General features: G+C 36.2%; 1 protein-coding gene across 9 annotated transcripts in view; it reads right to left on the reverse strand.

Moving 5' to 3' along the window:
• LOC129255967 (stAR-related lipid transfer protein 3-like) overlaps nt 1-14,597 on the reverse strand; it is a 46,153-nt gene extending 31,556 nt beyond the window's left edge. Inside the window, exons 1-3 of one of the 9 annotated variants that reach the window (XM_064096239.1) lie at nt 14,321-14,597; nt 10,714-11,029; nt 7,683-7,727 (exon numbers count right to left, since the gene is read on the reverse strand). In XM_064096239.1, the coding sequence (XP_063952309.1) occupies nt 7,683-7,727; nt 10,714-10,728 (60 nt within the window). In that variant the 5' untranslated portion in view covers nt 10,729-11,029; nt 14,321-14,597. Of the gene's footprint in view, nt 1-7,682; nt 7,728-10,713; nt 11,030-14,276 lie in introns of all 9 variants that reach the window. The other 8 variants (XM_064096240.1, XM_064096246.1, XM_064096245.1 and 5 more) reach the window with 8 other exon arrangements.
• Nucleotides 14,598-15,182: the final 585 nt, after the last annotated feature.

Genomic DNA, 15,182 nt, shown 5'->3' on the forward strand with positions numbered 1-15,182 from the left:
TTAACACTACACCCTATCCTAAACCTTACATAAAACCCTATTGCAACCCTAACCCTACATTTTAGACGAAACTAAGCCTGGAACAATTGTCACCGGAGCAAGTGTCATGTCACCAACAAATATAATAAAATACAAAAGAAATAGTGAGTGGATGACGTCATCAGTCTCCTCATTTGCATACCCACCAGGATGTGCATATAACTGTTTTGTGAAATTAAGCAAAACTTTAAAATGTCATAACTTTTTTATTTTACATAGATCTGATTTTGATGAAATTTTCAGTGTTACATGTGTATGCTTGTTAGATTTTTCTCTTTTTACTCAAATCAACTATATGTTGGGGTGGACTTGTCCTTTAACGTTGACCTGAAAATGACCTTTGACCTTACCATGTGACCTCCGACTGCAGCATAACATGCAGGTCCCCCAAGTCCATCTACCATCCAAGTTTGGTTGAATAGTGACTTTACGGTTGTGGACCGGTTATGTGTCATAAGGTTTGTGACGGACGGACTACAGACAACATTTGGCCTTCACCTCTGGTGGGCGAGACAAAGAATGAAATCATACCGACTAGTATATATATATGAACTGAGATTGGCCAGGAACCCACTACAAAAGAAAAAAATATAAAAAAATTACACTCGTTGAACAGATCGTATCTTTGTATCTTAAAGAAATTGATCTTTAATGTATTATGAAATATTTGGGAAACTGTATTTTCCCCATTTCACATTGCTTACTTTATATGTTGGATTATCAAGAAGGAACTTCATACAAAGGGGAAAATCCTGGACATGGATCTCAATATATTTCCTTTTTAAAAGATAATTGCTAGTTCTGGTCATGATACTTCGCTTATGTACCGGAATCTCCACCAACTTAAAGTAATCTCCTACACTATTATGCTCTCTGCATTGAGATCCCTTCAACTTTATAATCATAAGCCCGGGGATAGCAGGCGTTACTACTGGGCACTGCACTCCTGGTTTTCTACAATGTACTCTCTTTTCGCTACGATTCGTCTAATCTTCTGATCACATGACCACGCCAATCTCTTATTCGCCATAACGAGGAATCACGTACTTGTATGCGATCTGTCACCGAACCACGTCGACTTCTTTGTTTTCAATGGAGAGTCGCGAGCTACGGACCACTGCACAACTCTACCTTCCGCAGTTTATCTACACTTTGTGTACCGGTATATGACGTCTAAACTATTGTCCACTCTCCTGATCAGCAGACCATGCACATGCACATCAATCTTTTTTGGATCGCATTGTTTTCAGTGGGAAATTGTTAGCCACGGATCTCTACATCATCACTATATTTCTATCATGTCATGGAGATAGCTTTTAATGCAACAAGCGGAATTAAACAACAAAGCACGAAAAGATCATCAACGGTTTATTCATCTGGTCTAACCTAACATTACCTACCTTACGATAACTTAGATGAGAATCAAGAAACCCTAATTACAGCTCTCACGCTCATTGTGAAAATGATACCCACTTCGAAGGCGACCGTTTTGAGTCTTGAACCTTGAATTTTGATTTTGTTTTTTTTAGTGAAACCATAAACTTTACACATCTATTAGTTTTGCCTGAACTTTTTTTTTTTCTTCATTTTTTTTTATCCTTTTTTTTTTTCCCTCTTAAATTTACAATAAATCATGCCAATTGTTAATATAAGGTTTAAATACCCTTGTGTCTCATGTAAAAATCCCGTTAAAAAGAATCAGAAAGGTCTTCGTTGCACTGTATGTACAGATTGGTTACATATTGGCTGTATTGGTGTAAGCCCCCAAGATTATGATAACCTATCAATCGCCTTTGAAAATTGGATGTGCCCAAAGTGCGTATTTAAAGAACTTCCCTTCTACAACCAAGAACAACCAGATTTTGAAACTTTTTCCACATCTGTTAATCCAGAGGCTGAGAATACTCATGTTAATACCGACCAAAGTCACATCAAATTCGACAATCTTAACTGCAGGGGGCTCAAAATATGTCAGCTAAATGTAAACAGTCTCATTCGACACCTTGACGAAGTCAAGTCAATACTACTACTTAATAAAATTGATATATTTGCTGTGAACGAGACCAAGATAGACAACTCAATAAGTAATTTTGAAGTAGAAATTGAGAACTATGTCATGTTTCGGAGAGACCGAAACCGTCAAGGTGGCGGTGTCGCCCTCTACGTCCATAAATCCTTAAAAACAGAGTGTATTGCACAACATGACTCATTTAAGGAATTAGAAATTGTAGCTACTATCGTCCATTCGAAGAATTGTAAACCGCTCTTGGTTGCAACTTGGTATAGACCACCGAATTCCAAGCTCGATGTACTTCATGCATATGAGGCATTTTTACAGCATGTTGATAGACTTAAGAAAGATATTATATTAATCGGTGACATTAACTGTGATCTGTTATCGCATGCTCTTTCTTCTCACACAAGAATGTATTGTGAAATTAATGACATATATGCTCTCAAACAGGTAAATACCACAGAACCCACAAGATTAACCACCCAGTCCGCCACTCTTGTTGATCACATGTCATGTAACTGTTCACATAGAATAAAATCGCATGGTGTCATTCATAGCGGATTAAGTGATCACTCTATGAGCTTTTTGATTTTAAAATCCGAATCTACTCCATTCCCAAGAACTGTCCAGTTTAGAGAGTATAAACATTTTGATATAGATAAATTTAGAATTGACCTTAAAAATCAACCATGGGAGAAGGTAAAAAAAATTGACAATATAGATGATGCTGTTGAGTCTTGGCAAAGCTGGTTTACTGATGTAATCGATAAGCACATGCCTGTCCGAACAAAAAGGTCTAAACAACGCAATACTCCCTGGATGAATTCGAATTTATATAAGCTTATGAGAGATCGAGACAAGACAAAACGTAAAGCTCTTAGAACCAAAGATGATGACATGATGTCACAATACAGAATGCTTCGCAATAAAGTCACACTTGAAATTCGAAAAGCCAAGCGAAAATACTTTACTGATAAATTTTCAAATATGAAAGTAGACCCTAAGCAAACTTGGAGAGTCCTAAAATCAGTAATTTCGGATAACAAATCTGATTCTTCCTTCAGTGATTCAAGGGATGATTGCGATATAGCCGATAAATTCAACTCATACTTTTCTAGTATTGGAACAGTTCTAGCTGACACAATTCCAGCAACGATACCTTCAAGTGACTACTACCAAGTCATCAAGAGCAAATTCAATTTTACCTCCATTCTTGAATCAGAAACTCTGAAACTGATAAAGGGACTGAAAAATAAAAAATCTACTGGCCTAGATGGAATATCTGTATATATTTTGAAACTAAGCGCTCTAGAAATTACCCCCATACTTACTTACTTAATCAACAAATCATTGAAAGATGGGAAATTCCCTAGTTGTTGGAAAGCTGCTAAAATTGTACCTATACATAAACATGGTGATAAGTCCTCTCCTGACAATTTTCGACCTATTTCACTGTTACCCTGTGTGTCCAAGATATTAGAACGTGTTGTGCAACGCCAACTACTAGAATATCTCCATAAGAATGACATTTTATGTGAACAACAGTCTGGATTTAGGCCGTTGCATTCCACCACATCAACGTTAATCAAAGTCACCGACGACTGGCTGAAAGCCATGGATGATTCCAAATATACGGGTGCTGTATTTATCGATTTGCGAAAGGCTTTCGATACCGTAGATCATCAAATCCTAATTAAGAAAATGAATAATATTGGTATACTAAGCTTAACCGGCCAATGGTTCTATAGCTATTTAACCGGTAGAACATGTCAAACACTCGTTAATCACTCTCTTTCATCTACCAAAGTCACCTCATGTGGGGTCCCACAAGGATCATTCTTAGGGCCGCTTTTATTTATCATATATGTTAACGACCTTAGCATCAAAATAAAGTCAAGTAAACTAAAATTGTACGCTGACGATACAGTACTATATTATTGCAATGCCTCAGTCCATGAAATTGAATCTACTTTAAACAGCGATCTACTTATTCTAAATCAATGGATGACTGAAAATAGATTAAGTGTTAATTACGAAAAAACAGTCTGCATGTTAATTGGCAGTCGTCATATGTTGTCAAAAGACAAATGCCTGAATGTAAATCTAGGCACGAACAAAATCAAACAGGTTAATGATGTCAAATACTTAGGTGTAATTTGTGACGACCAAATCAAATGGAATACTCATATTGATAAAATGATAAAAAAGATAGGTCAAATGGTTGGATTTCTTGGTAGGTTAAGAAGCTTTCTAAACGAAACTATTCTCAAACTCATTTATAAAACTATTATTCTTCCCCACTTTGATTATGGAGATATCATTTATGGATCGGCCAGTAAATACCTAACGGAAAGACTTCAAAAACTCCAAAACCGCGCTGGTCGTTTGATTTTATATATAAATCGTTCATCTCGCACATCCAATTCTGAAATCCACAATGCCCTTAATTGGAACACTCTTTATACCAGAAGAAACAAACACTTGCTAATTTATATGTTTAAATCACTAAATAAAATGACCCCGATTTACATTTCAGACTGTTTTAAAACATCCACTCACGAGTATAACTTACGCTTTGGAGACAAGTTATGTACTCTTAAACCTAATACTGAATTCTTGAAAAGAACTTTTGAATATAGAGGCGCCAGCTTATATAATAATCTTCCTGTTTGTGCCCGATCTGTAACAAATCTACATGCTTTCAAAAATTGCCTTATGACATTAGACGCAACGTCTCACCTTACATAATTTTCAACTCTGGGATTTCTAAAACCATAGGCCCATTCTGTCCCGGGGGGGGGGGGGGGGGAGGGGCGGGTGTCGGGGTTGTCCTCTAATTTTAGTCCATTTATATTATGTGTAATCATAATGTTATTAACAATCACCTTTTTATTATATTGCTAGCATAGTTATGATCATGTCTTTTATCGTAGACACTCATATCCTTTTATTTATTTAGTTTTTGTTTGCTTGTAAATATAACAGTTTTAATTTGCTTCTTTCTGGACCCCATGGAAGACCAGTAGTGTCGTGCCTGGCACAGCTGAATATGGGCTATCCAGCCGATTCCATTTTGTTGTTTCTCTTACTCTTATGTATGTATATATTTGTCTTTTTTTATGTATTCTGGATCGGAAAATAAATACTACTACTACTACTACTACTATATAAACTGTGTATTAGAAACTGCTTAACAATGAAGTTCACCCTGAAGAAAAGTTGTTGTTAAAATAGCAGATAAAAATCATATAAATATTCGGGAAAGTTTAAGGAAAATCCATTAAAGATTAAAAAAGTTATTAGAATTTGATGTTTTGGATTTGTGACGTCATAAACGAGCAGCTGCCCCATATGTTATGTAATACATAATGCATAAATTTCAAATTTTCATGGTTTGTGATGACTTATTTTTGTTTTCTTTTTAGGAACGGATGTGAAATGATTTGTCTAATGTTTACTGAAGGTACAGTAAAAACTATTCTAAATTTTTTTGAGAAAATAACATTTCATTGGGTTTTTTTACCATACGATATACATGAAATCTGCTCGCATATGATTATGATGTCACAAATGAAATAATTAAAATTCTAATAACTTTTTTATTCTTTGATGGATTTTTCTCAAACCTTTGGCAGTATTTAATATTATTTTTGATGCTATTTTTGCAATTAACTTTTTGTCAGGTTGAACTTCCCCTTTAAAATTGAGTGACACAACACTTGCTCTGGCGAGAATTGCTCCGGGCTTACATGTACTTCTGGGCCCCGTCTTACAAAGATTTACGATTGGTCCAATCAATCGTAACTCTATGGAAATCCATCAGTGTCATAATTTTTTTCTACAGGAAATTTGCAAAATGTCCTTTGTAAAAGAACACACCAGATTGTCAAGAAATCAATGAATTTATGATGTAGAGAAATTTATGAGCAAACATGCATTTCATAATATGTTGACTTTGCTGGCTTTCCATAGTTGTGATTGATCTGATCAATCACAACTCTTTGTAAGACGGGCCCAAGATCCTCTATGGAGAGATATTGTCTAATTCAAAATTGTGTGCTACAACATTTTCTATAGTAAAATGTAAACTTTGGGGGCTTCAAGGATGCCTAACAAAATATGATGCATGAACTGACATAGCAACACGCTTAGTTCATTGCATAACCCATTGAAAGAGCTTTGGTTCTTGTTATTAAAAAAGAAGGCCCCAGTGATGGCTGCCATAAGTTACAGTACTGAATTCATCTATGTTATCCATCAAGCAACTTACGGGAGATTAGACACAGTTGAGCCATTTTTTGCTAAATGCTTTGCCCACTAAATGCCTACATTTAATATAAACCTGCAACGTGAGTTGGTTTATGGTTTCTAATCTTATTTTGTTTCAAAGTAGTACTTAGTAATCAGCTGAAAAGGGATAGTCAGGTGGCTCACATTAGGTGAGGTATTAAAGTTGAGCATGATTAATAACAGTTAAACAAGCGATTGACCTGATCATATCAAAGTAGTTATTTAATACCAAATTAAATTATAACACTAATAATTATATTACAAGAATACAAGTCGCCCACTATTCAGGGACATAAATCAATATTCCTTTTGGAATGACAGATCTCTAATGCGATATGGATTTTCTAGTTTCTACTAGGCCTAAATGTAGTTTCTACCATGGTTTCTATCATCCCTTTATAATTGAGAAGAACTGTGACATTCTCCATACCAAAAGAGCAAGTTTGAAACCATTTTTTTTTATGCAAGAGGAAGTGTTAGGGGATGAATGAACTCTCTCAGCGATTCAACTCAGCCATATCTCCCCTTCATATGAAAAAAACGTAATAAAGGGGATACAATCCACCCTAGTAAAAAAAGTTGATTTGAATAGAAAGAGAAAACTCCAACAAGCCTTATGCTAAAAATTTAAAAAACAGAGACTATGCTGATATAATTATGGTGGAGTGTCGTGGCCCAGTGGATTAGTCTCCGGACTTTGAAACAGAGGGTCGTGGGTTCAAATCCCAGCCATGGCGTAATTTCCTTCAGCAAGGAATTCATCCACAGTGTGCTGCATTCGACCCAGGTGAGGTGAATGGGTACCCGCTAGGAAGAAATTCCTCAAAAAGCTTGTGTGCACCTGAATAGGTAGCCTAGCTTAGCCGGGTAGTAAGACATGTACATGTAATAGCAGGGCCCACTGGGAGAACAATTTTCAGAACTGAAGTGGCTACCCTGGGTAAATATACCATTATTATTATTACTATTATCATAATTATCTGGCATGTTAGTATTCTGAACAAATGCATCCTTCTCATTTCAAAGCTTGCAATATTAGCAAAAACCTCCCTGTATTAGTCACACAACACATCCCTGTAATTTTACATGTAATAGCACAGAAACTAGTATACAGACAACATATCCCTGATATATGAACTACCCTAGGGTATTACATATTTGCTTCAGAATTAGAAGCTGAACAGCAAGCACATTAAAAATGAAAGTTTTGACAATCAACCTTTTTAAGCTGGGCTGGTGTTTGGTGGGCTTTTTTTCTGAATGATGAAGCTGTTACAGATAGATGGTTTAGAAAGGCAAGTGAATAATTTTACTGTACAAATAACAACATATAACTTGCATTGTTTGAAGCAGCTGCAACATCAAACAAAGGACGAGCAATGCACTGTGTATGTTTGAAGGAAAAACAGAAACATAATTATACAGACATTCCACAAGTACCATGATCCAGGGATTACAACACCAGAGGAAAATTAACGTTTTTTGGAAGGATTTTTTTTTGGTTTTGTTCCATCAAGATGAGGCAGTTTTGTGAACACCAGAATTTAGAAAAATAATTGTCATTTAAAAAAAACTAGGCAAATATGATAAAAGCCATTTAGCAAAAATATGGTGTCCAACTATTAAGGAAAACATCAAGAAATATTGCAATTTCTGAACTATCTACTGTCAGTGATAAATGTAATGTAGGCCTACATGTACTTGTACATGTAACAGCTCTAGATAAAATAACGAACTTGAACTGCAACAAATCCATAATACACCTGTCATTTGTAATGTTGGCCTACTTGAAAATGTAACAGGGATAAAATAATGAACTTGAACTGCAACAAATCCATAATACTGTATTAATACACCTGTCATTTGTAATGTAGGCCCACTTGTACATGTAGCAGAGATAAAATAATGAACTTGAACTGCAACAAATCCATAATACTGTATTAATACACCTGTCATTTGTAATGTAGGCCCACTTGTACATGTAGCAGAGATAAAATAATGAACTTGAACTGCAACAAATCCATAATACACCTGTCATTTGTAATAGGCCTACTTGAAAATGTAACAGAGATAAAATAATGAACTTGAACTGCAACAAATCCATAATACTGTATTAATACACCTGTCATTTGTAATGTAGGCCCACTTGTACATGTAGCAGAGATAAAATAATGAACATGAACTGCAACAAATCCATAATACTGTATTAATACACCTGTCATTTGTAATGTAGGCCCACTTGTACATGTAGCAGAGATAAAATGATGACCTTGAACTGCAACGAATCCATAATACACCTGTCACTTGTATGACCCACTCTATAATAATCGGCTGTTATATAGCGCTTAATATATCGGAATGACGTGTCTAAGCGCTTTACAGATGACCTTTACCCAGGTCATCGGATTCCATCAGTCATACACAATGTACATGTATGCACATCCTCCACTCCCTGGGGAGTATTCACTCTATGACCCCCAGGAAAGGCGCGTCATGGGGCGGGTCAAATTAGTGAGGCACGGTACAGTCATTGTACTCATTTGGTACATCACAGCGTAGCCTGTGGTGTGCGTCAATGTCAGTCACTCAAACTTGGGTGCATCAATATCTACAGGACAATCCAAATCCAAAAATGGTTCGTCGTGAATTTGACGAGGATATCCATCATTGTCTACCATTGTCTGTCATTGTCTGCAATTGTCCGTCATTGATAAGATGCACACGTGCGTCATGGCAAGGCTCCACACTTAAACTTTTTTTCTTGGTGGCCCGGTCGGTCCACCAAAATTATGAAATTGATGATTTTGGTGGACCGATCGGGCCACCAAGAATAAAAGTTATAGTTATATTTGGAGGCCTCAAACAATAGAAAACATTACAATTTATAAAAACTTTGGTAGCCTGACCGGGCCACCAAGTGTGGGCTTTCAAAAAATGTTGGTTGCCCGACCCACAATTTAGGTTGCCCCGGGTCACTGCTAATGTCGTACCCTGGTCATGGTAGAGTAAAATCTGACGCATGTTAGACAAGTGACGCACCATTCCCGGGGGTCATAGGGTGGGTCATACAAGTGATAATTACTCTTTTTAAGAGCGATTGTTCATGGGGCTGATTTAAATGACTAATCAATAATTGTATACAATAATCAATGCATTCAATCACTGAATTCAGTCCCAAGATCAATCACTAATTGTAAGGGTCCTGCATTGATCTTCAGAGGGAAATGAAACAGTCAATACCTCTATAGGCTACATGGACATCTAATTTCTTGCCACAACCAGATGGAATGACCCAATATTTGCATTCGGAGAGAATTCCCTTCATGTATGTTTCATCAGGAACACCAAAAACTTGATTTGCTTACGATCACAAGGCATATTCTATTAATTGAAATTAATTTAAAGAACATTCCCCGAGTATTCTCTTTGAGACATTCTGAGCACATTCAAGGGAGAGCAAGAATGGCGACCTACTTCAAAATTCAGCCACTTACTGCTGCAAAGTCTGACAGTATCAGAGAGTTGGCCAAGTAAAATCCATTCGTACAATCTTGAATTACTTCTTGAATATTTGCTGAACTATGAATAAATTGTCTTTTGAGCTTTGAACTTGATTCCTGAACGTTAATTGACTTCCACAGGGTTGCCCGATTTTTCTATCTCAAAACCCCTTGAAATATAAAGACTAAGGCCCGTATTCTGAACTCTGGTTTAAATTAAACCCAGGTTTAACTATGGAGAGCCCATTGGGGCACAAATCCCTACAGTAAACATTCAATACATTAACTCACATGACACCCAAATTGTTCATAATTGTCTGGAAATGATAATTGAAGTATTTTTCTTCATTATGAAAGCAAAAGGAAACGAAATAGTCAACATAAGAAATATACAATATAAACAGAATTTTTTAATTTTTGGCTCCCCATAATTTTAGCACAGAGTTAGACCGTGGTCAAATTTAAACCTGACTTCATAATACGGGCCTAAGAGTTTTGCAAATTTCACTTTTTTAAGATTTATACATATTGTTGAAAAGCCTTTCTTTTCTAGTGCAATTACTCTGGCAAAACTTCACTTGAAAAAACTCCCAGATATTATTGATGAGAGTATCCAATCTTCAAACAGTATTAACTGCAGTCATATGGACACCAAGCATGCAAAGATTAGCAGAGGGTTGAGATCTGCAAATTTATACACATTATGCAGCTACAAATATCCCCAAAACATATACTGCAGCATGCACATGTAACTAATCTGTTTTTAGGGTGATTCTAAACACACATGATCCTGTGTCATAATGCATATTGTACAATGCAATGTTCATACAAAAACCACCCTGCAAAAGGCTGAATCAAGATTCTACTTACACTATTTATGGACATCCCCGCAGACTTGCACACCCAGAATATCACAGACTTTTGAAAGTCCTCACGTGTTCAATATTGCTCGGGAATATTACCACAGCGCTGGTAATACCTTAGGCAACAGACTGATGAATTCTTTGAAGGTTCTTTTATACGATCACATGAGGGTTCTGCCGGAATAATCAGGGCTCTGGAAATTGTTGTTGATGATATCCTTCCTGTTTCCTGTTGGTTTGTGGTCTAAACACATGGCGAGTCACATTCCATGATCCAATGTCCAGAAATATCTCGGACTCTGCTAAACCGGTGTTATGAATACCTACAAAAGAAAGGAAGGGATCATTTAACCTATAATTTGCATAAGTGCTGAAAAGTAAATGTGGTTAATTGGTTAATTTAACGATACCCTCATAATCGGCGAAATATTTTTCTTTAAAAAAAATCACATTTTATACAATGTTCACTTTATTTTCATGTTCTGCATATGGCCAAACATAAGGGCTCTGGCTTGCTTAATAACTGCTTGTACATAAAGTCAACAATGAGAAAATAATACAATACTTTAATACATACGTAATATCTGTTTGGGTCTTTGCTTTTACAGTTAAAGGCCTGGCCCCACTGGCCGACGAACACAAAATGTATTCATAACGGATACAGCCGACAAGAAAAATTTCGGGGTGCCTCCATCCTTTTTCATCTACTCCAGACATTGGACAAAATGGGCAAACAATGAAATCACTGTGGACGGATGCTTGATAAACATAGAGCGTATGAAACACGTATGCAAAGAGTACACAACAGATACATAACGTTTATAAAGATTCTTTTCCGTTTTACATCCTCTCTGCATCCGTATGTGCAGTGGGACCAAGCCTTTAATTTTAAATTCTTTGTACCAGTACTTGTCCTTTTTCTAATTTGAATCTGAATTTTATAAAGCAAAATGTTGAGGGAAAATTTCCTACTCTCCTTTCTTTTTTCTTCCCCTTTCCCTCCCCCACCACCTTTTCCCTTTTCTCTCCCTCTCTTTCTCCTTTTCTTTTTTTCTCACTCTCCCCCCTCTCTAGTTCTACTTATCACTCTAGTTCATGTATTCATAACACATACTTCCCATTCTAGTGTGCTTGCCCATAATTGCAATATACAAAACAAATATGTACATGTAGTATACTCCACTTCACAATCAACTGCAGATCTTAATCTTTAATAGTAAGTTGCGTTTCTGTATTCAGTTTAAAATCCAATTTGCTTAATACCGGTACATTAAAAAAAGAAATGATGAACAAGGCAGCAGGAAATTACACAACAGAATCTATCATGAATGTGAAACTGATCTTTTCATTATTCTTGTAACTCAATAATGAGCTCACAGCACACATACTACAGGTTTGTCTCCAATATCAAGTAATGAGAGTATACAGGGAAATGGGAATTAAAGGAAACCAAAACCCAAGAAGAGAAGCAATCTTGTTGGAAAGAGTAAAATGAGAGGAACAATTTCAAACAAGAAATAAGAAAGTTATGGACGTTTAAAAAGTCGTCTTGTACTTTCTATGGGGATCCTCAAAGTGGCCACCATGCTTCAGAATCGCAGATTTTGTGGACAACTCTCCATTTGTTTTTAATACACATAAATTTATCTTCCAAATTGTATCTTGCCTCCTTCTGAGCATAACACATGTCATGGGAAAATTTAATTCACACCACATATTTCAAGGTCAGGTGGAGATAATGTGAATTTCAATATGTAAAATAAAGGGAAAAATCTGAAAATACTTGGGTGGTAAATTTTGGGATTCTGTTCAAACTCATTTTGAGGTCGTTACCACAACTGGTATGAGATTGGACAATCAAGAGCTTGAATTCTCTGCCTACCAGTCGCACCACCATCATGTTTGTGTTTAGTGGCATGACATCTCTTCTCCGTGTTTGGTCAAGATATCAATAGATAGTCAATCTAAACAGCTACTGTACACCACGAATGACCATCTCCTTGCTGTACAAGTTGGTTTAAAGGTAGTGTCATTGACATTAAGTAATAAATCAAACAATGAATACCAAGTTGGTAATTACAATGAAATGTCAATTTTACAAAATTAAATGAGCGCTTTATACAGGTCACTTGCTAATTTATAATAAATCAAAAGAACTGCTTGGAATTTATTAAGTCGGTGTGATTTTATGATGCAAAATCATCATGCATTTGCATGCTGAGTCAATGGTAATACTGGTTCAAGAAGTTATATTCCATCTGCTACATAACAGATTCTGCATCTGCAGGCTGCAGGTTAGCGTTGGGCTGATAAAGCACTGTCACAAATCTTTTTTTCCATCTCTCTCTTGTCCTCTTATGCTCTTGCTTTCCGCTATTTTATATATATATATATATATATATATATATATATAAATATATATATATATATATATATATTATTTCTTTGTCTTCTTTCAATGTTCGCAATTAATGCGCGTTAACGCCCTCTACCTTCAACTTAACGTCTTTATGTGTATTATGACGGAATTAACCCATTCATAGACTTCACCATTTCGTAGGATGTATGCATATTATATATATATATATATATATATATATATATATATATATTACTTCTTCCTTTTTTTCTTTTACTATTTGTCCATTTTTTCCTTCTATTCTAATCCTTCTTTGCCTTTTCCTCTCTTCATCTCATCATCTTTTTTTTCCTCACATTTTAACCTCTTTCTTTTCTCTACTTCCTTTCTTTGATTTCTCTTCCTTTTTTCTTTCCTTTCTTTCTCTTCTTTTTCCCCTCTCCTTTACCTCATTTTTTTTTCAAAATTGAACATACATGTATGTGTAGTTCTAGCTATGATATATCTTGACAAATGTCAAGTCAGATTAAGGCATGACAATCTGGAAAGACCCACCATGAAAAAGCAAAAACAAAAATATGCCGTATTTTTTTAAACATATACCTAGTATTAGTATTAGTTAATCATTTGATACCAAACCATGCCATGGCATAGATGACTTATATAAAATTATTTTTGGAACATATTATGCATGAGATCTAGCAAGTACTAAAAAGTAGCAAGCATGTCTAACTTAGATTAGACTAGAGACAGTCTAACGACTAACGTTAGAGATCTAACTTACAGTTCGTAGTGGTAGTATCCTCAACTTGACGTTAACTCAAGGCCAAACTACCAGCACAAAGAATGAAATTTACATCTGATTTATTTGATCTATATTTATTTTAAAAATACATGCCATGTATAATATCTTAAGTTTACCTAACCACGCACAACAAATCATTGAATGTGCTTTTACCCTAAGATTCGCCCCCGTGCAATTCGAATTAGTGTATCACGAAACTGTGATATTCCAATCGGGTACATGTGCAGCAGAATTGCATGCGCCGATGATGGAAGCGGCCTCGTAAGTTTTCTGATCGTGTGCTACAATGAGTCCGGGCGTTATTTCTTATTCAGATGACTGACACAAAAACACTTTAAAAAAAATTAGTATCAAACATTTTCAAGATATTCAAAATAACTAAATTACGAACAATTGAGAGTATTACCAGGAAATAATCGAGAAATTTAAGGAAACGGTTGACTAACTCACCAACCTTTCTTTCACGGCCTTTCATCAACCACCACCACTGACGTTGAGTCGTTGACCACCACAGAAAATAATACCACCGGCCGGCCCCCCGACAAAGACAATTCCCCCCAACACAATCACCCCTGGACAAAAATCCCTGGTCAACTCCCCCGATATCCCCTCCTCAAACTAAAGGACAAGGCTCAAGGATTTAGGTCTAATTACACTTCCCAACAGAACGTACTGTACCTAACCACGTTATCTCTATACCCAACGTACAACAGTTACCCCCAACTATACCTATATAAGCTCATCCAGGACGAATGCCCCCCGCCCCCCCCACCCCAAAAAAAAGAAAAAGTACCTCTAAGAAAATACACCATGATAACGATTGCTCTCACCTTAGACCAGCCCACTGGGCAATTTGTTACCGATTACCAATTTTACCGGTTATTACCGGTAATATCACCCGGAAATTTGAGTAACACCAAATATTACCGTTATTACCATGTTATTATACCGAAATTATAATTCCTGTTGATACCTGTTACTGTTATCACCCTGATGAAACCTACATTTACCTAGTTACAACAGGGTGATGAGGGGTAATAAGGGTAATGTTGAATGACTTTGATTGGTTATAACATTGCAAACTTTAGTAATAAGAGCAATCTTACAGCAATCCCAGCGAAATTTTCAAAGTCCAAAAAATTACTGTTATCACCCTGATGAAACCAACATTTTACCCAGTTACAAACAGGTTGATAAGGGGTAATGGGTAATGTTGAAACGCTTCCATTCCCAGACAGCAAAGTATCTGGATCACATACGGTTCTTATCTGGGATATCTGGGTCCCATATGGGCCCACATGGAACCCAGATG

Source organism: Lytechinus pictus, chromosome 3 (assembly GCF_037042905.1).
Source record: "Lytechinus pictus isolate F3 Inbred chromosome 3, Lp3.0, whole genome shotgun sequence".
Taxonomy (NCBI): Eukaryota; Metazoa; Echinodermata; class Echinoidea; order Temnopleuroida; family Toxopneustidae; genus Lytechinus; species Lytechinus pictus.